Raw genomic sequence first — 22,934 nt, 5'->3', positions numbered from 1 at the left:
ACAGAATTAGCTCGATGCATTAAAGAAGAATTTAATCTAACCGACTATTCCGAAATAGTAATAAGAGCCGCTCAAGAATATAATCAGAGCATTCATTCTACAACGAACCAAAAACCTTTTGACGTACTATATAATAAAATAGAGCACGATAACATTCCTCAAATTTTAAAAAATACACAAGAGAAAATGTTAGAAACACATAATGAAAACAGAAAAGAAAAAGTATATCATGTAGGACAGGTAATTTATGAAAAGAAACACGGGGAAAGAAATAAACTTAAAACTAGATATAAAAAACAAGTAGTTAAAGAAAATTTACCTAACAAAATAATAATCAACAATAGAAATAGAATTATTCACAAAGATAATATATAATTCTAAAAATTTATATGTTACTTTTTTTTTTTTTTCCTTTTCCAGAAAATGTTTTATCAGGTGCTCATACTACACCTTATTTTATTAACAAAATCAGAAATAATAGACTATACAAGTCACGAGTGTCTTTTATTCAAGGACAATAAAGACGTATTGACGTACGATTCATACGCAGAATTATTCCACGTAACTAACTTAAGTTTTTATAAAGAAATAATAAAATTGGAATCAGATAATATAAAAAGGGATACTAATAAAAGGTCACAATGGGAAATTAAATATGACATAGAAGTAATCGAATTAATTTTATCCCAATTAATATCAACTAGGTCAAAAAGGGGGATAAATGAGATAGGCACTGTGTGGAAATGGTTAGCTGGAACTCCGGATCATGATGATTTTATTAAAATACAGAATAAAATCGATGAATTAATTGAAAATAATAATAAGCAGTTTATTATCAATTCCAAACTGTTTAAAGAAATAGAATCTCTTTCTGATGATTTTAAAAATGTTTTTATTGATCAAGATTTACCACTGCGAAAACATCGCTTACGATTATTAACATTTGATCTGCAAAATTTAATTGACACAATCACACTAGCAAAAATTGACGTTTTTAATACCAAAATATTAAATAATGATGACATCATGGAAATATTAAAACATGAACAAAAACCAGTAATTATCGCTGACCTAATGGACATCTCTGTTTTTAAAATCGCACTGCATAAAGAACTAGTAATAATTTATATAAAACCCAATAATAAAATACAGATGCGAAATATATCACGCTAGAGCGATTTCCCAAATCGATGGGAAACTAGTATTAAGCAATCAAGTCGCAAAATGCGCAAATATGTTTTATGAAATGTCTAACTTTAAGAACGAACTTTTTAATAATTATTGCACTTTAAATAATGAAAAAACTTGTTTTACCCGCTTATTAAATGGCAAGAAATCCACTTGTAAAAAAATAAGAGAGAAAAATAAAAAAATAGACATCATACAAGATGGTGCCATTCTTATAAGAAACTACATCTAAAACTAAAAGCCAGCAGCTTCCTGCTCTACAACTCCACTCTCAAGCCCATCTGGACATATGGCTCCCAGCTATGGGGGAAAGCGGACACCATGGTATGTTCGCAACCAAAACATCCACAGGGACCTTGGCATTCTTGCTGTAAAAGATGAAAAAGACCATCAAAAATCGACCTACAATGAAAAACTCTCTGTGCACCCAAATAGTCTAGCAAGAGGCTTGAATCAAGTTTCCAGCAGATACCGCCTACAACGCAACGACCTCCCAACCCAGCATTAATTTTCAGGGCCCCTTAACTCAATACCAGTCATATGACTATTATAAACACATCATTGAAACAAAACTTAAATACAACAGTTTTAATTATTTATTTTTAAATAATTAAGCTGTCTTTTCCTGTTGGGTACTTCAATATTTTAGCAAATATGGATAATAACAAAAAAGAAAGACTGAATTATGGTGTTCATTGAAATAGCAGTCTTAAAAGAAAAATATGATAAAATTCAATAAGGCTCATTAATAACTTAATCCTACTAAATATCGATTTGATTATGACCAAATATTTTGTTGTATGGCCTTTATTGGCTATTACAGGCTAAACCCTACGTGGCATGGAGTCCACCAAGTCCTTGCAACATTTGCGGGAAATCTGACCCCTTCCCTCCTGCACAACTTGCCAAAGCTGCGGCAAAGAAGTCGGAGATTTCTTGACAACAAAACGCTTATGTCCCTCGATAAGTTTTCAATCGGATCTAAATCCGGGGACTGTGCTGGACAAGGCATTACGTCAATTTGTTTTTGGCTAAATGTTGGTGTGGCCAACTTGTTGGTGTGTTTAGGATCATTGTCCTGCTGAAATGTCCATATTAAGGACATTTCATCATCAGTATACGACAGAATGATGTTTCTCAGTATATTTACGTAAACATGTTGGTCCATGATCTCATCGATCAAACGTATGGGGCCCACACCGCTCTATGAGAAATTTGCCCATACCATGATTTTAAGGCCATCTGCTTAACGGTCTTGAGATTTTATTTTGGGTGGTACCCGGTGTTTGGTGGTCGACGGACATACTATTTTGAACCTGTTCCACCAAAAAACACCAGCTAAGACTCATCTGTCCAAAGGATATATCGACCTTTTAAAAGTGGCTAGTTCAAGTGCCTTTGGCAAACTTCAACCTGTCTTTGGGGTGTCTTTTAACAAGTAATGGCTCCTTTCGTGGACTTCTAGCATTCAAATTTTCATCGAACAGACTTCGGAGAATAGTGCCATCCCTGATTCCCAAGCTCAGATCCGCTTTTATAGTCCTACAGGATGCAAAAGGATAAGTTTTGCTGAAGCGCACTTTGCGAACGTCCTCTATAATTGTGGTTTTCCGTACCGCATAACATCTTCGGGCTTCGGTTCATAATTCATGGCATTGTAAACCATATTGGCTGGACATTTTAAGAGACACTAAATACATATAGATACGTTTTGCCCTCCTTACTTAGCTCAATCATTTTTTCCTTTCTCCCTTGAAGCAATGAGGACCTCTGCCGACTAAAGTTAATTTTTTTCCATATTTATAGCGTATTATCGTTCAATTTATAATAATGGTCTCTAATAAACCCAATTTTCACCAAGTTACAAAAATTTCCGGGACGAAAGTCAAAAACTGCTATTTCAGTGAACAGCAAAAATATTGCGCCCGTGTGCAAAAATATTGAAATAACCCAAAAACGGACCAAATCTAATGGGGCTTTTGCTTGTTTTGTATCCCTATGATCCATTCTTCAAAAAAAATGTACCAACCTATATATAATTTCGCTTCTGTCGCACTGCTATTTTTATGAACACAGCTGTATGTACAGGGACGAAAAGTGACGAAGTATTGGCACACTTAGTATCTTGAACTTTAAGTGCGCTTTTCTACCTTTATAAATGTGTTATAAAATTCAACAAAATTATTTTGGATAATGGGAATACTTAACAATCAAATTAATTATGTTTCATTAAATGATCTCTTTAAACAAAATTTTTTAAATTAAAATACAAAAAATAAGCACAGAGATAAAGGTATTTATTATACCCGTTACTCGTAGAGTAAAAGGGTATACTAGATTCGCCTGTATGTAACAGGCAGAAGGAAGCGTTTCTTGATCAGGATCACTAGCCGAGTCGATCTAGCCATGTCCGTCTGTCCGGATGAACGCTGAGATCTCGGAAACTATGAGAGCTAGGCTATTGAGATTTGGCGTGCAGATTCCTGAGCTTCTTAAGCAGCGCAAGTTTGTTTCAGCACAGTGCCACGCCCACTCTAACGCCCACAAACCGCCCAAAACTGTGGCTCCTACAGTTTTGATGCTAGAATACAAATTTTAACTGAAATGTAATGTTCTCATCAATACCTATCGATTGACCTAAAAAAAAGTTTGCCACGCCCACTTTAACGCCCACAAACCGCAAAAACCTGTGACGCCCACAATTTTCATGCTAGATACAAATTTTTAACTGAAATGTATTGGTCTCGTCGATACCTATCGATTGATCCAAAAAAAATTTGCCACGCCCACTCTAACGCCCATAACGCTTAAATCTGTATACCGCCGGTAGGTGGCGCATTTTAATCTCGCTTTGCTGCTTGCATATCTCCATTTAGCTGAGTAACGGGTATCTGATAGTCGAGGCACTCGACTATAGCGTTCTTCCTTGCTTTTTTTATTTTTATATATAAGCACTTTTAATGTAATTTAAGGTAGTAAATCGATTTTACGATACTAATTTAGCGTTATACCACTTAAGATATAGAGAAATAGCTGATTTGGCAAAAAAAAAGCAAACCAAGTGTGCCAAGACTTTTGTGCAGCTAAGACTGCGCATATTTTGGTTTCTTAATTTTTAAAATTTAGTTTTAAGAGATAATTCAATGAAACAAAATTAATTATCCAAAATAATTGTGTAGAATTTTATAACACATTTATAAAGGTAGAAAAGCGCACCTAAAGTTCAAGATACTAAGTGTGCCAACACTTCGTCACTGTTCGTCCCTGTACATACAGTATATTTCTCATTAACTATATGAGTGTCCTGAAATGGATTACAAAGTTAAGAATGAAGAAGGTTTATTGAGTCTATATTATGTATAACCCAGAGCGTGGAAAACGTGAAAATTTGATCGCTTTGCTGGAAAACTTAAAAACTTACAGTGCGTTTTCCTCGAAATTTTATTGTCTTGTGGTAGATTACTACAGTAATTTTTAAACGAATACTTACGAGATAGTTTATTTCAGAACCAAAACCGTTAAGTTTTTTTTTTATTAAATTTTTTCTCAAAATTAATTTGTATTGAGGAAACAAAACTCGACAGAATTTATTCCTTCTAGGAGCACATTTGCAAATATGTAATATTAACTGCTATCGATTAACATTATGGCTATGGTACATATTAGGGCACGCTCATCTGAATAAAAGAACCAGGCGAAAAGCGTTAGCCGCGTATATAAACAAACCAAGAGTCCGGATGCTTGGTTCACGCTATAAGACTTCTAATCCAAAACAAACTTCTTTGTTACAAAAACAGTTTCAATTTTTACCAACATCATTCTGCTTGCAAATTTTTTCCGCTAGGAACAAACTAACAATAATTTGATATTTTTCGTACATTAATGATTTTTTTTTATAATTTTACCGGCATTGGTTTGATTACATTATTGTGGTGAAAGTTCCACTTCTCCCTGTCAAGAGGAGGAATTTACAGTTACACCCAAAAATATCTTCTAACTGTCGCATATAAGAGTCCGTCAAATTCGGATGGCGGACTAACGGGAAATTTTTGGAGAGGAAAACCTTAAGCCTTGTACTCAGTTCGGCTAAGGGTTTCACTAGTCAAAAAATCTTATTCTTTGTCGTGTGACCGAAGTTTTCAAAGTTCACCCGCGATGCTTGAGGCACGGTCTTACTGTCAAGCAGCTGGGTTTGTTGTCCAACGGAAAACAAATCAATTGGAACAATTAAAAAAATAATAGTTCTGGTGAAAGAAATTAAAATACAAATAAAAGGAATGTTTAACGAAGGTTTTTATTTATGTAAATTAGTATCTTAAAGCTTTCTTCTCGTCCCACGGATGCTTCGACATCTTCCCCGCGCCATCTGTATTGCCGCTCCGAGTCCCAATAGTCATATTGGACCTTGAGGAAGTGGGAGCCGAATCGAGAACGAGGGTTGATTCGCTTGATGCGGCAGGAAGTCCCCCAGCATCCTGGCATTGGCTGGTAATGGCTCCTCTAGCTGTCCCTTAGCGGGCGACCCTAGATTCTCCTCCCTATAGAAGTCGGCGCGTCCTCCATCTCCGCTTAAGCTGTCAAGTAGCTGGTGGAAGTTTAGTCCTGTGGTTCCCCAATGGCGGGGTCGTCGGAGGTCGTATTAATGGTGATTCTGCTAAAAAGATACCGGCATTAGTACAACGTAACCAAATTCTTGTGGCCAGAACTTAGTAACTTTGCGAGGACACTCCCGATAGAATGGCTACGTAGGGCGCCAAGTCCCACTGGAATGCTCTAGTTGATCTCGTCCAGCACTTCATATATTCTGCGAATTTGCCTAGTTGTGGTATTGGTTCCTGTCGGTGAAGTCTCACAATAATGGGCAACAGCTTGGATTATACATCTTTTTTGATGTGTAATGATATCCTGCAAGCGTTTTCGGGGTTTTCCTACCATTTTAATTTTTTTTGTTTCCACACCGCTTCTCTACGAACACCGCCAAAGATTACATTTCTTATTCTTTGAGTCGCGGCCAACCGCGTTCATCGAAATTCACTCGCTTAACCTGGTATTTTTTCTGGTATTTCCTTAGCTCATCTGAGTACCGCCCTGAAAAACAGAACCAACGAAAGTCGTTAGCCGCGTAATTGGCTTTCGCTCACTCCTATGGTTAGCTCGCGTTTTTCGTCGATGTGAGTACTAGGCGTTATGGACAATCCGTTGAATGAATGGGGGATGGTGGGGAGAGGTTAGGGATGGATTAAAACAAAATATACTGTGTATTCCCGCAATTGCTTAATTAAAACATTGTTGATTTTTCAACAACAAATTTTAGCATTAGAGATGACGACCCTAAATGATGAATTAAAACAGCTGTGACTAGTTTTAAACCTATTCGGAACTAAAATCAGTTTGATTTTTTATTATTAGTAACTGTCTAATTCAAATAAAGATTTATAAAAGAAAATAGGTAAGATATAGAGATTATCAGCTATTTGACAGCTAAAGCGGTGATGTGGGACACGCTTGCTTCAATAGGGAGGAGGAAAATAGGGCACCCGTTATGGTACAGCTGAAGGAGCCATTGCCAGCATGCTGGGCGACTTCCTGCAGCATCAGACGGAACAACCCCCATACTTCACTTTCTTAAGGTCCAATATGTCTACTGGGATTCGGAGCTGGACTAAAGATGGCGAAGCATCCGTGGGACGAGGAGGAAGTTTTACACTACTAATTTAAATAAATAAAAACATTCGTTGAACATACTATTTATATTTATTTTCATTTCTTTGTGCACCAGCAGACTCTGCTTTTTAAGTTAGTCCAATTGATTGGTTTTCCGTTTGGCAACAAACCCACAAAGAAAAAGATTTTTTGACTAGTGAAACTCTTAACCGATCTGAGTACTAGGCTTATGGAACTTTTTTTTCCATTCTAACTAATTAATAAAGGTATCCCTAAAGAAAAGGCAAACAGCTCCTGCAGCAACAACGCCTCGACATACAAATAAAAAAAAATCCGAAAGTTGAAAATAAGTTGAAGACGCGAGCTAGGTATGAATTCGGAAAATGAGGGACCCCAAAGTTCCATTTGTTTTTTTTTTTTTTTTGCCTTTCCACTGTTATAAATGTTAACAAAGTGGTTTTAAAATGCGATGCTCATAATATTAAGGCATACAAACAAATAACTGCATAACATTTGTTTGAAAATTAAGCCTGCTACACCAAGTCATTTCCTCCACATCTATCTGCCTCGAACTCTGGCATATGAAAATAGTCAAGCCGTTCAAAATTAAAGCATACAAACAAAATACCACATGTACTAATTAAAAACCTATTTTAAATAAACGTCTAATTGAACAAAAAAATGTGCGAATAAGTCTAATCGAGGTGGAAAACTAATGAAAAAAGAAATAATGAAAACAAGATAAGCGTGCGTCTGTGTGTGTATATTTGCACTCTTAGCTGACGGGGAACATGAGAGTCGTTTAAATAAAAATTCTTTATAATACCCACTGATATCCTTTTGATAAAAAAATTTCATTTGCAAATCTTAAACAGCTTTAGCACATATCTTTCAAAGCCAAAACTATTACAAACCAATATATTATTTTACAAACTAATTTTGTCATTCTCAAGTTTAATTATAGCAAATAGATTCACGGCTTTCCCTCACACATTTCCGGTACATTATTATTTATAAAATAAATATATATTAATACCCCCTTCCGTTCGAAACGGTTGGAATTTTTGACAATTGTGAAGCTACGTTTCCCACAGAGCACATCCACCATCTACCATCCGATAACAGCTGATCTGGCTCGTTCAACCCAGCCTGTTGCTTCTGCCCCTTCCACTTTCGATTGTTCCCTGTCTTCATTGTTTACGTTTTCGTAATAAATGTTTCAATTTTAACTGTCAAGAAGAAGACCTCAGAGTTGCACCAAACAAACATCGCCTTCCTATCGCATAAAAGAGTCCGTTAACTTAGGATGAGGAACTAACTGGGAAATGTTCGGAACGGCAAAAATGGTGGAAGGATATCTTTGGGACCACCAGTGAGACAATCCGAAAATATCGTTTATTGGAAATTCTTCCAGAAATTGTACAATTAAGATATTAGGAGATAAGAGTTCAATAAAATGTTTTATCCATTTATTTGTAGTCACTCAATTTGCACGTCCTCTTCTTCGGGCACGGTTTGCTTATGCCGAACAGCTGTTCGCTATAGCGAACCCTATTTAAACAAGAATACGCTCAAATGTGAAAAAGCCATTTAAAGGTGTGCGCAGAGGCTATGCGCAAGGTACGTTCATAAAACAAATCGTTTTTATAATTAATACCCTCTGCACACTGCATCAATTGCATATGCAGATCAAGTAATCTCTATATGAACAAGAATCCCCTTGAAAGTGGAACAGCAATCTTAAGCGGCTGTGTACATAACGTATGAGACAAACGGTGCGCGAGGTATGTTCATTAGGGCGGTCCAAAAAATGAAATCTTGTTCTCACCCCATCATATGGTTGATCAAAGTGTACAACACATGTCTTCAAAAACTACAATTTTTTGGTTGGGTGTTAGACCTTGCTATACGTCCTCAAAATTTCTTTTAAAATTACTCAAACGACATGTATACCAGCCATAACCTTTTTTAAAGAGATCGATATCCTTTCCCCTACATTGTCAACACTAATATCTCAGACAATTTGATTTAAAAAAAATTTACGACAAATACCGAAATGTTTTTGGAGGGAAAACTAAACTCAGAATTATACACAACGGACTTTCGATTCAACTCAGGGCCACCTACATATATAAAAAAAATATTTTTGATCAGCCCCAATAGTGCGTATGAGTTTTAAGCTTTGAAACCGATTCGCAGACCCTATGAACCGTTTTTGAAAAACTTTCGTTTGGTATACCATAAGTTGCTCAATGCGCACCTTATAGGCGGATAAAAGTGGGACCTTAAAAATTTGCATACCAATGCGGATCGCTCTAATGTTCATAAATAAGAAACGCGTTTCCTGTTCACATAGAGATTCGCTGAAACGAACAGCTGCTCGGCATTAGCAAATCGTACCCGAAGGGAGAGGACGTGCAAGCTCAGTTGCTCCGAAAAAAAGCAATACAACTCAAAACTAAATATAATTTAAACGCAAACATGTGTAATGCTTTCAACGCCAAATGATTATATAATTGATATTTCCAAATTTATCAAGGATGAGCTGTCCATTCAGGTAAACGCAGTGAAATGTATAGGGACTATTGTGTACAAAGAGTGTTGCCACGAGAATTTTCCCGTGATAGAACCAAAGACATTAGAATACAAAGATGCGTAACACCATACGTTTTTTTTCACATCATTTTTTTATTCTGGCTCAAGGCTCTCTTGAAATTTTAAATTTACTTATTTTATATGTATTGATTTTAAAATATGTAATATTTGTATAATATATGTTTAATCCCTAAAGATTTATAAATGGAAAGAGCGAAAATTCTGGGGATACGCCCTCAGCCTAAGCCGAATAAGCTAGAGCATCCACTAAGGTTTGACCTGACCCCCCAGTGGCCCCAAACAGCACAAAACACAATATTTACAAAGAAATATAAAATTGATTTGTAATGCTTAACTCCTAAAATTGTTAGAATTTCGACATTTCTTGTTTACCAAAATGTGAGCTTTGAAAATGCTTTATTATATATATATACTTATAGGTGATTTTTTTTATAGTTTTTTTGAAAAGTTATTTATTAATCTTGAGATTAGCATTTTAGACCAAGTATGTATGTGTTCACGCCAAAAGGGCGTTTAATTTCAGGAGACAGTGTCGAGCGGCAGTTTTATCCAGATTTCTATATCTCGCGCGCTCGCACTGCCGTCCGCTCTCCCTCTCCATCTCTCCCCTAAGTCTCCGCTCTGCTCTGGAGCGCTTAAGTTAAGTTAGGCTTAAGCAGTTCATGTTTCAAAGTGTACGAATAAACACCTACGCACGTCGCGTAAAAACCCCAAAAGTACCCGCGTATTTTCATGCGTACCACTCGATCTTGGGGCTTCAATTATTTCATCGATCAAGCCGCACCGCCCCAACATTTTGGTCCAGTTCGAGCAGGATTTCAAAATCTTTGGACTTTCCTCTCCTGGAGTTTCCTTTGATTTTGTCCCAGCAGGCTTGAAACACTCCAGATAAGTTCCGCTTACTTTAATTGCCGGTCATACAGCCAGTTTTTCGAACCCTATTTCTACTAACTTTCTGTATGATATATTGTCTAAATCCAAAAGTGATTAATCCGACGCAACGGCATTTAATATATGTATTTCTATTCCGTTACTTGTGCCCGACAATATTCCAGTTTCCTTTGCCCACAATTGTACACTTGAAACAATTCCAGAAGATATTTCAGTGCTACTATTCAACAAAAATATTTCTCAAATATATTTTCAATTCCAATTGTGTGTAAAATATAACTCAGCCACAGTAAAAAATTCCCGATCATAAAAATTTTCCCTTAAGATTTGCACTCTTTATTTTTTACTGTGTTCCAGCTGCATGTGTATATTTACAAAAACAATCTAATACAGTCCACTCAAACTACTTTTCTCGACCTACAAATACGGCTAAACTATTTCTAAAATTAAAAACAAAGTGACGATATCCACAAATTTACTCCAGCAAATCGTTTGCAATTTAGTTGTGCAGGTGACAAACAAACGCACCGACATACAAACATAAGCGAAGTCTTTCCAATTCCCGCAACGTTATTCCGCTATTCGCACCCCACATATGTACATATGTACAGTGTACATACATACGTATATCGCCAGTGCACAGTGGGTCAAGAGCTCACAAAAAGTGTTCCTTTCAAACAAACAATATTAAAGTCCTTAATTCCTTACATAAGTCCGACCATCCGATATATTAAATATTTATTGCCTATCCGACAGTGTGACCGTATATATTTACAATCTTAATTGGTTCCTAAATTCCAATTTGATTCCAATCCGTTTCCTTACATCAGAACTAAAATTCTAAATTATTTAACGTCATGGCAACATCAGTAAAATCCGCTTTAACCCGATTTATGGCCACAGCTGACTGTCTGATCCACTTTGAGGCCACTGTGAACGCTCCAGGTGCTCCTACACCAACGTTATCCGCCTATAAAATCCGTCGCGATCATCTCAATTCCTTGTGGCAAACGGTAAAGGCAGCATACGACATATGCTCCGACTGCATTATAGCTGCAGGCGAGAGCGCCGCAGAAACAAAATCCATACTAAAGTCCAAGTATTATCAAACGTACTCCACTTACGAAATATTTGCCGCGCAGCTGATGGAACAAATCCAAAAGGGCTCCTCCCAAATACCTCAAGCTCCAGTAACTCCGTTCCAAAATTCCACGTCTTATGGCTGTCGGCTCCCTCCTATCGACACAGAGGTTTTCTCTGGCGATTATCTTCGCTGGCCAACTTTCCGGGACCTTTTCACGGCAATATACATAGACAATCCGAGTCTAACGCAAGTTGAAAAATTATTCCATTTAAACTCAAAAACAAGTGGCGAAGCTCACTCCATAGTTTCGAGATCCCCACTCACCAATGATGGCTTTCGCTCAGCCTGGAATAACCTAACTGAGCGTTTCGAAAATAAGCGATTGCAGGTGAACAGTCACCTGAAAACACTTTTTAATGTGCAATCCATAGCACAGGAGTCGGGAGCAGCCTTAAAGGAACTTCAACGCACTTTTCAAGGTTGCTTAACTTCCTTAAAATTTTCCGGTGTTAATATTGAGAATTGGGACCCTATCCTGGTTTATATGTGCTCGACAAAACTACCAAAGCTTACTCTCTCATTATGGGAGCAATCCATCCAAAATAAAGCCGAAATTCCTACGTGGCTTGAGCTTGATTCATATTTGACGGAGCGCCATCTAACTCTTGAGGCCGTCGATAGCTTCCGATCTGCCAATTTCCACCACGTCCAGTCCAAAGACACAAATCGAGAGGCAGAATTTCCAAAAATAAATTCCTTCAACACAAGGTTAGTTCCGATAACCAAAGGCTGCGATCTGTGTTCGAAGAAGAACCACCCCGTGCGTATATGTCCACGCTTCCTACAGATGACGGTAGAAGATCGCTTAGCCTATATCCAAAGGAAGCAGTTGTGCTCCAATTGCTTTGCAAGTAGCCATCAATTCCGGGATTGCACAAGCGCTCACAACTGTCTCACTTGCCAAGATCGGCATCACACATTGCTGCATCGAAACAGCGGTCCTACTACTCCGACGATTCCATCCGACCCTCCAAGGCCAGTATCCGCCTCAGTTCCACACATCATTTCGTCCTATTCAACGCAAGTTTCCGTACAAAAAGTTCCTCCTAAGAATACTCCATCCGAATATTGGGTTCCATACCCCGCCTTGGATGGCAGACGTACTCGAGGTATTAAATCCTACCAATGCCGAGTCTGCCAAAAGATCCATCCTCTACGGAAGTGCCACCACTTTCTACGGCTAAGCCCCCAGAATCGGCTTCAGGAAGTACAAATCCAGAAGTACTGCTCCAATTGCTTGGCTCACAATCATTCCAAGGACTCCTGCCGCAGTGGTCATCACTGCCACAAGTGTGGAAAGGCCCACCACACTCTCCTACATACGGACGACCGATCTACACTTCCAACATATTCCTGAGCCTACTATCCTGAGGTTCTTGCTACGGGTGTCCTCGCAAGGGGGGGGAGAATGTTCACGCCAAAAGGGCGTTTAATTTCAGGAGACAGTGTCGAGCGGCAGTTTTATCCAGATTTCTATATCTCGAGCGCTCGCACTGCCGTCCGCTCTCCCTCTCCATCTCTCCCCTAAGTCTCCGCTCTGCTCTGGAGCGCTTAAGTTAAGTTAGGCTTAAGCAGTTCATGTTTCAAAGTGTACGAATAAACACCTACGCACGTCGCGTAAAAACCCCAAAAGTACCCGCGTATTTTCATGCGTACCACTCGATCTTGGGGCTTCAATTATTTCACCGATCAAGCCGCACCGCCCCAACAGTATGTATTTATTGTATTATAAGCAAGCAAAAACAATAATTTTCAGCTATGTATGTATGTTTGGATATGCTTTGCTTTGCTTATATTGTGTGTGTGTATGTTTCTATTTGTAAGTTTAAATACATACAAAAACGATATGAACTTTCTTTTAGCCAATGCAAAATATATCTAAGTTATTTGTCAAGCTTAAAATTAATAATCATCGATTAAATGTGGAACCATGAATATGAAGTTCTTCTCTACCTTTTTTATGGTATACAAATCTTCACGTGTGTTTATGTATGTATGTACACATGTTTCAATTTAATAAAATTTTTTTTTTTAATGTATTTTTACACAAATATTTAATGCATTTATAATTTCTTAACAAATAGAAATGTGTACATATGTACATATTTAAAACATAAATACATATGTATACATACATTTTTACGTATAACCGATGTTTAAAAATAACTACACAAATATGAAAATATTGTTCCATCTCAAATTTCTAGCGTTTTTGTTTTACCAATAACAAAATATAACGGCTTTTGTATTTTTATACCCGTTACTCGTAGAGTAAAAGGGTATACTGGATTCGTCGAAGTATGGGTGACACGCCCACTCCAAAGCCCACATACCGACCAAAACTATGACTCCTACAGTTTTGATGCTAGAATACAAATTTTAACTGAAATGTATTGGTATCGTCATAACTTATCGATTGATCCTAAAAAAAATTGACACGCCCACTCTAACGCCCATAACGCTTAAATCTGTCTAACGCCCACATAACCATATAATGAGATCACGGATAGGTGGCGCATTTCAATCTCGCTTTGCTGCTTGCATATCTCCATATTCCTTTGGTCCCTTAAGCTGAGTAACGGGTATGTGATAGTCGAGGTACTCGAATTTATGTTAATCTCAATTTTTAGTTGTGGAATATTAAATAATTGCGTACGCCTTAGTGGATGCCCTCTACTGCCAAATACCCGTTAATCAGCTAAGAAGGGTGCAAGGGAGATGGAACTGAAATTTGCGTTCAAGTTAGTTTTAAAGCAAAAAAGATGTTTAGCTTGCTGTTTGAATATTTCATAAAATTTTATTTTTGTGTGTATATTAATCTTCGAGTAACGGGCATAAAAATGCTATGTACCGTAGTAGAAGAGAACATGATGACAAATAACAAAGCTTTAATTATTTTTCCATTGATAATACGATCTGTCATATGGCAGCTCTATCATTTGTTTGGCTTAGCTCAGACGTATGCCTAGCTTAATTTTGGTAAGAAGGGATCATTTTTTTTAAGTAAAGCTTCACTAAACATGAAGGATAGCATAAATCGTCCTATAATTTAAATATTTATAAGACATGGTTAAAATCAAACGAAAAAAAACTTAACAAGGTAAGATTAGTGACGATCGCACGTTCAACGTACACAAGTTCTAAAATCAACTTTCGTGACGAAAAATGAATTTAATATCTTAAATTATAGACGTTATGTTCGCAAAAAATGTCAATTAATTCATACACATTATCAGTATATTTAGATTCACGTCGCAAAGAGATATAGTATGTTCGTCGTGCATGGTAACACGAGATTTTAAGGAATCACTGTCCATCGAGGATATTTAATTCGCGGCCATAATAACAATTATAGATTTTTTTCGAAGTTTTAAAAATGATTATTTAACAACGGATGGAATGTTTATATATTTGTATACTTTGCTTTAAAATTCAATTACAAGAGAGCCATGCATTTCCGCAGAACAACATTTGCACCTAAATTCTTAAGTTTTGGGGGCACATTCCTCTGTTCTAGAACATGGTTTTGTTAAGCGAAGATCGACCACCACTAACCTGCTCGAATTGACATCTTTTGTAATAGATGGATTTAACAAAAAATTGCAGACAAACGTTATATATACAGATTTTAGTAAAGCCTTTGACTCTGTAAACCACTCTCTTCTTTTATTCAAATTAGATCAGCTCGGGTTACCGAATAATCTGTTAAGTTGGATTTAAAGTTATTTGAATGTTAGATCTCAGAGGGTTTTATTCAAATACGCTGTTTTCAAGATGATCAACGTGACATCTGGAGTGCCTCAGGGCAGTCATTTAGGCCCTTTATTCTGTTTATAAATGATCTTCCTTCTATCGTAAATCACTCTCGTGTACTAATGTATGCTGATGATGTTAAGCTTTGTTTTTCATATAATAATATTGAATCTGGTTTCTGCTTGCAGTCAGACATGAATAGATTTCAGGAATGGTGTCGGTACAATCTTTTGAATTTAAACTATCTTAAATGCAACTTTATGACTTTTTATAGGGGTACGCCAACGTTCATGAGTTACTCTCTTCAGAACATGTCCTTGGACCGAATATACTCAGTAATCGATTTAGGTGTTCTCCTAGATCCTAAACTTAAATTTGACTCCCACATAACCTCTACTGTAAATAAAGCTATGAGTGTTCTTGGGTTTCTAAAGCGTTGGTCTAAAGAATTTGATGATCCATACACTACCAAATTATTATTTACCTCACTTGTCCGTCCTAATTTAGAATACTGTTCTTCCGTTTGAATACTGAGGACTCAGTATCAAGTGCACATTGACCGTATAGAGTCCGTACAGAAACAATTTCTTCTTTTTGCCTTACGGGGTTTGAACTGGGATCAAAACGTCAGGTTGCCTTCTTACTCGAGTAGATTGCTATTAATTAATTTGCCTAGTCTAATAAGCCGTAGAATTATGCTTGGTACTATTTTTATGAATATTGTCAAACACATTTCAACCAAAAGCAAAGACAACAAAACAACAATTACAATAACCAGCGAAATAGTAATAATTTAAGGTTTAATCATGACAACAACCAGAACAAAAATAATTATGGTTATTATAGTCAGAACAAAAATAATTCCTGGAACCAGGGTAGATTTAATAATAACCAACAAAATCAGTGGAACACCTATAGGCAGCCACAAAATAAGCCAGAACCAATGGAGGTAGACGAGTCTATCCAGGTTCAGAATAGGGCTAACAACGGCTATAATCAAAATTATAATAAATATCAAAATAATAATTATAGCCAGAACAAGTGGGATCAAACAAAAAAATTTGAGACCCAGAATACTCAGCAAGGACAAGCCCAAAATAAAAGGGTACCAACTGGAACTGTTAACCAACCGGCTAACAAGACAATGAGACTAAACAACATTGAGGAGAACCATTTTTTAGACAAAAGTCAGGAGTAGGCTTACCCTACTTATTTAGAAATGACCCGAAAATAAATAAAAAATTAAAAATATTAATTGACACTGGGGCAACCTCGTGTTATATTAGAACTGGAGTTTACAAAAATAAGAATGAGCTTCCAATATACAAAAGTGTATCCACAGTGAATGGATATTCAATAATTAAATATTATCATATGATAACTATTTTTGATACACGATATACTTTTTATGAAATAGAAGGGCTAGACTCAGATCTACTGATCGGCTATAACCTATTGAAAAAAATAGGAGCTGTGATTGATACAGCTAAGGGAGTTATTAAATATAACGGAATAGAAGAGAAATTAAATTATGACAGCGGAAACAATTTAAACCAACATTCTTTAACAGAAGAAAACACCATATACCTAGGGCGACATGGTCCACCGTCGAAACCTCAAATATATTGTTACCTTCAAAGCAGCATGATTTTCTTGACGGTTTGCTTGATATTTCATTGCCTCAAGTAAATCATGTATTAAATTTCTTAGGACGATTACTGGATCTATGCTTTGTTTCCAGTCCAGATTGTGTCTGCATAGCTAGAACCTCTGCAATTACTTTACCAGAAGACCCTTATCACCCAACGCTAGAGCTGACTATTGACACGGGTACAAAAGTGTATGAAGTATCTGAAAAAATAGCTAAACGCATCCCCTGCTTTCGTAAAGCGAACTTTGCACTCATTAATAGCCTTATAGCTTGCTCGGATTGGTCCAATCTGTACTTAAGTACTAATATAAATGAAGCGGTTAATATATTTTATAACATATTAAACGAAGTTTTTGATACATGCGTTCCTACGTATTATCCTAAAATTTCAAACCAACCTCCGTGGTTTAACAAAGAGCTGGCACGACTTAAAAATGTAAAGTCTAGACTCTACAAAAAGTTTAGAGCTTCAGGTTCACAAGCTGCCTTTTCGGTCTGATTTCACCGTGCTTAACGCCCAGTGTTATAAAAACTATTTAGCTCGTTGCAAGACCCAGCTTACACTGGATCCAAAACAGTTTTATAATTTTGTTAACACAAAGCGTAAATCTTCTAGTTACCCATCATCACTTAAATTTCAAAATTCGGCTGCTAGCACTGATCAAGCCATAGCCGATCTTTTTGCACAGTTTTTTCAAACCACCTATTCAACATCAAGTCCTCCAGATCAGTCTTACCCATATGTCATTCCTAAATCAAACTTTATTTGTTGTCCTGTTATAAGTAAAAGCTCACTTCTTTTAGAATTGCAAAGGGTCAAACCAGTCTACTCTCCGGGTCCTGACGGAGTCCCTGGATGTGTGCTTAGGTATTGCGCTGAGACTTTGTGTAGACCATTGCACAAACTGTTTACTTTGTCTTTAGAAACATCCGATTTCCCACACAGATGGAAGGAATCGTTTGTTATCCCGCTTCATAAAAAAGGGAGTAAATGGAACGCATGTAATTACAGAGGTATTTCAAAGCTATCAGCTATACCGAAGCTCTTTGAGAACATTATTACGCCTCTTTTACAACACAGTTGTAGGTCCCTTATTTCCTCTCGTCAACACGGATTTATAAAACGTAGGTCAACGACAACCAACCTTTTGGAGTTTACTTCATTTGTTACAGGAGGTTTTAGAAAGAATCGTCAGACTGATGTGATCTACACTGATTTTAGTAAGGCGTTTGATTCTGTAAGTCACCCGATTTTAGTCCGGAAATTGGACCTTTTAGGGTTTTCAGGTGATCTTCTTAGGTGGATTTTAAGTTATTTGAATGATAGGACTCAAAGGGTCATTTTTAAAAACTCTTTGTCATCCCTAATCCGAGTTACTTCCGGTGTAGCACAAGGAATTCATCTTGGTCCGCTCCTGTTTACATTATTTATAAATGACCTTCCATTAGTCTTAACGAAGTCACGGGTTCTTATGTACGCAGATGACGTTAAGTTGTGCCTGCAATGTAATGACCCCGCACAAAGTTTAGCTTTACAATCGGATCTAAATGCATTTCAAACATGGTGCATGGATAATGAATTGAATTTAAATGGTTCTTAGTGTAAACTAATAACCTTTTTTTGTGTCAGCCCCCACTACTCAACGTATAATTTGAGTGGTTGTGCGTTAGATAGGATAACGCATGCTGACGACCTTGGAGTCTACATGGATCCTAGACTTAAATTTTCCGATCACATTACTACTATGGTAAATAAAGCCAGGGGCGTGCTCATTCCAAGGACTCCTGCCGCAGTGGTCATCACTGCCACAAGTGTGGCAGACGGACGACCGATCTACACTTCCAACATATTCCTGAGCCTACTATCCTGAGGTTCTTGCTACGGGTGTCCTCGCAAGGGTGGGGAGAATGTTCACGCCAAAAGGGCGTTTAATTTCAGGAGACAGTGTCGAGCGGCAGTTTTATCCAGATTTCTATATCTCGCGCGCTCGCACTGCCGTCCGCTCTCCCTCTCCATCTCTCCCCTAAGTCTCCGCTCTGCTCTGGAGCGCTTAAGTTAAGTTAGGCTTAAGCAGTTCATGTTTCAAAGTGTACGAATAAACACCTACGCACGTCGCGTAAAAACCCCAAAAGTACCCGCGTATTTTCATGCGTACCACTCGATCTTGGGGCTTCAATTATTTCACCGATCAAGCCGCACCGCCCCAACAGTATGTATTTATTGTATTATAAGCAAGCAAAAACAATAATTTTCAGCTATGTATGTATGTTTGGATATGCTTTGCTTTGCTTATATTGTGTGTGTGTATGTTTCTATTTGTAAGTTTAAATACATACAAAAACGATATGAACTTTCTTTTAGCCAATGCAAAATATATCTAAGTTATTTGTCAAGCTTAAAATTAATAATCATCGATTAAATGTGGAACCATGAATATGAAGTTCTTCTCTACCTTTTTTATGGTATACAAATCTTCACGTGTGTTTATGTATGTATGTACACATGTTTCAATTTAATAAAATTTTTTTTTTTTAATGTATTTTTACACAAATATTTAATGCATTTATAATTTCTTAACAAATAGAAATGTGTACATATGTACATATTTAAAACATAAATACATATGTATACATACATTTTTACGTATAACCGATGTTTAAAAATAACTACACAAATATGAAAATATTGTTCCATCTCAAATTTCTAGCGTTTTTGTTTTACCAATAACAAAATATAACGGCTTTTGTATTTTTATACCCGTTACTCGTAGAGTAAAAGGGTATACTGGATTCGTCGAAGTATGGGTGACACGCCCACTCCAAAGCCCACATACCGACCAAAACTATGACTCCTACAGTTTTGATGCTAGAATACAAATTTTAACTGAAATGTATTGGTATCGTCATAACTTATCGATTGATCCTAAAAAAAATTGACACGCCCACTCTAACGCCCATAACGCTTAAATCTGTCTAACGCCCACATAACCATATAATGAGATCACGGATAGGTGGCGCATTTCAATCTCGCTTTGCTGCTTGCATATCTCCATATTCCTTTGGTCCCTTAAGCTGAGTAACGGGTATGTGATAGTCGAGGTACTCGAATTTATGTTAATCTCAATTTTTAGTTGTGGAATATTAAATAATTGCGTACGCCTTAGTGGATGCCCTCTACTGCCAAATACCCGTTAATCAGCTAAGAAGGGTGCAAGGGAGATGGAACTGAAATTTGCGTTCAAGTTAGTTTTAAAGCAAAAAAGATGTTTAGCTTGCTGTTTGAATATTTCATAAAATTTTATTTTTGTGTGTATATTAATCTTCGAGTAACGGGCATAAAAATGCTATGTACCGTAGTAGAAGAGAACATGATGACAAATAACAAAGCTTTAATTATTTTTCCATTGATAATACGATCTGTCATATGGCAGCTCTATCATTTGTTTGGCTTAGCTCAGACGTATGCCTAGCTTAATTTTGGTAAGAAGGGATCATTTTTTTTAAGTAAAGCTTCACTAAACATGAAGGATAGCATAAATCGTCCTATAATTTAAATATTTATAAGACATGGTTAAAATCAAACGAAAAAAAACTTAACAAGGTAAGATTAGTGACGATCGCACGTTCAACGTACACAAGTTCTAAAATCAACTTTCGTGACGAAAAATGAATTTAATATCTTAAATTATAGACGTTATGTTCGCAAAAAATGTCAATTAATTCATACACATTATCAGTATATTTAGATTCACGTCGCAAAGAGATATAGTATGTTCGTCGTGCATGGTAACACGAGATTTTAAGGAATCACTGTCCATCGAGGATATTTAATTCGCGGCCATAATAACAATTATAGATTTTTTTCGAAGTTTTAAAAATGATTATTTAACAACGGATGGAATGTTTATATATTTGTATACTTTGCTTTAAAATTCAATTACAAGAGAGCCATGCATTTCCGCAGAACAACATTTGCACCTAAATTCTTAAGTTTTGGGGGCACATTCCTCTGTTCTAGAACATGGTTTAGTTAAGCGAAGATCGACCACCACTAACCTGCTCGAATTGACATCTTTTGTAATAGATGGATTTAACAAAAAATTGCAGACAAACGTTATATATACAGATTTTAGTAAAGCCTTTGACTCTGTAAACCACTCTCTTCTTTTATTCAAATTAGATCAGCTCGGGTTACCGAATAATCTGTTAAGTGGATTTAAAGTTATTTGAATGTTAGATCTCAGAGGGTTTTATTCAAATACGCTGTTTTCAAGATGATCAACGTGACATCTGGAGTGCCTCAGGGCAGTCATTTAGGCCCTTTATTCTGTTTATAAATGATCTTCCTTCTATCGTAAATCACTCTCGTGTACTAATGTATGCTGATGATGTTAAGCTTTGTTTTTCATATAATAATATTGAATCTGGTTTCTGCTTGCAGTCAGACATGAATAGATTTCAGGAATGGTGTCGGTACAATCTTTTGAATTTAAACTATCTTAAATGCAACTTTATGACTTTTTATAGGGGTACGCCAACGTTCATGAGTTACTCTCTTCAGAACATGTCCTTGGACCGAATATACTCAGTAATCGATTTAGGTGTTCTCCTAGATCCTAAACTTAAATTTGACTCCCACATAACCTCTACTGTAAATAAAGCTATGAGTGTTCTTGGGTTTCTAAAGCGATGGTCTAAAGAATTTGATGATCCATACACTACCAAATTATTATTTACCTCACTTGTCCGTCCTAATTTAGAATACTGTTCTTCCGTTTGAATACTGAGGACTCAGTATCAAGTGCACATTGCCTTACGGGGTGCATTCTTTTTGCCTTACGGGGTTTGAACTGGGATCAAAACGTCAGGTTGCCTTCTTACTCGAGTAGATTGCTATTAATTAATTTGCCTAGTCTAATAAGCCGTAGAATTATGCTTGGTAATATTTTTATGAATATTGTCAAATACATTTCAACCAAAAGCAAAGACAACAAAACAACAATTACAATAACCAGCGAAATAGTAATAATTTAAGGTTTAATCATGACAACAACCAGAACAAAAATAATTATGGTTATTATAGTCAGAACAAAAATAATTCCTGGAACCAGGGTTGATTTAATAATAACCAACAAAATCAGTGGAACACCTATAGGCAGCCACAAAATAAGCCAGAACCAATGGAGGTAGACGAGTCTATCCAGGTTCAGAATAGGGCTAACAACGGCTATAATCAAAATTATAATAAATATCAAAATAATAATTATAGTCAGAACAAGTGGGATCAAACAAAAAAATTTGAGACCCAGAATACTCAGCAAGGACAAGCCCAAAATAAAAGGGTACCAACTGGAACTGTTAACCAACCGGCTAACAAGACAATGAGACTAAACAACATTGAGGAGAACCATTTTTTAGACAAAAGTCAGGAGTAGGCTTACCCTACTTATTTAGAAATGACCCGAAAATAAATAAAAAATTAAAAATATTAATTGACACTGGGGCAACCTCGTGTTATATTAGAACTGCAGTTTACAAAAATAAGAATGAGCTTCCAATATACAAAAGTGTATCCACAGTGAATGGATATTCAATAATTAAATATTATCATATGATAACTATTTTTGATACACGATATACTTTTTATGAAATAGAAGGGCTAGACTCAGATCTACTGATCGGCTATAACCTATTGAAAAAAATAGGAGCTGTGATTGATACAGCTAAGGGAGTTATTAAATATAACGGAATAGAAGAGAAATTAAATTATGACAGCGGAAACAATTTAAACCAACATTCTTTAACAGAAGAAAACACCATATACCTAGGGCGACATGGTCCACCGTCGAAACCTCAAATATATTGTTACCTTCAAAGCAGCATGATTTTCTTGACGGTTTGCTTGATATTTCATTGCCTCAAGTAAATCATGTATTAAATTTCTTAGGACGATTACTGGATCTATGCTTTGTTTCCAGTCCAGATTGTGTCTGCATAGCTAGAACCTCTGCAATTACTTTACCAGAA

The 22,934-nt window shown here is 36.5% G+C and overlaps 2 protein-coding genes across 3 annotated transcripts in view; both read right to left on the bottom strand.

Moving 5' to 3' along the window:
• AGO3 (Argonaute 3) overlaps positions 1-5,233 on the bottom strand; it is a 547,891-nt gene extending 542,658 nt beyond the window's left edge. The window contains exon 1 of one of the 2 annotated variants that reach the window (XM_070996162.1): positions 5,094-5,233. In XM_070996162.1, the coding sequence (XP_070852263.1) occupies positions 5,094-5,099 (6 nt within the window). In that variant the 5' untranslated portion in view covers positions 5,100-5,233. Of the gene's footprint in view, positions 1-4,678; positions 4,920-5,093 lie in introns of those variants that run through there. The other variant, XM_070996164.1, reaches the window with a different exon arrangement.
• Positions 5,234-6,240: 1,007 nt separating this feature from the next.
• LOC139353043 (programmed cell death protein 6-like) overlaps positions 6,241-22,934 on the bottom strand; it is a 36,165-nt gene continuing 19,471 nt past the window's right edge. The window contains exon 3 of the mRNA XM_070996170.1: positions 6,241-6,276. Within this exon, the coding sequence (XP_070852271.1) occupies positions 6,256-6,276 (21 nt within the window). The 3' untranslated portion in view covers positions 6,241-6,255. The remainder of the gene's footprint in view (positions 6,277-22,934) is intronic.

The sequence above is a fragment of the Drosophila suzukii genome, chromosome 3 (assembly GCF_043229965.1).
Source record: "Drosophila suzukii chromosome 3, CBGP_Dsuzu_IsoJpt1.0, whole genome shotgun sequence".
Taxonomy (NCBI): domain Eukaryota; kingdom Metazoa; phylum Arthropoda; class Insecta; order Diptera; family Drosophilidae; genus Drosophila; species Drosophila suzukii.
This window is presented reverse-complemented; position numbering and strand designations above follow the sequence as displayed.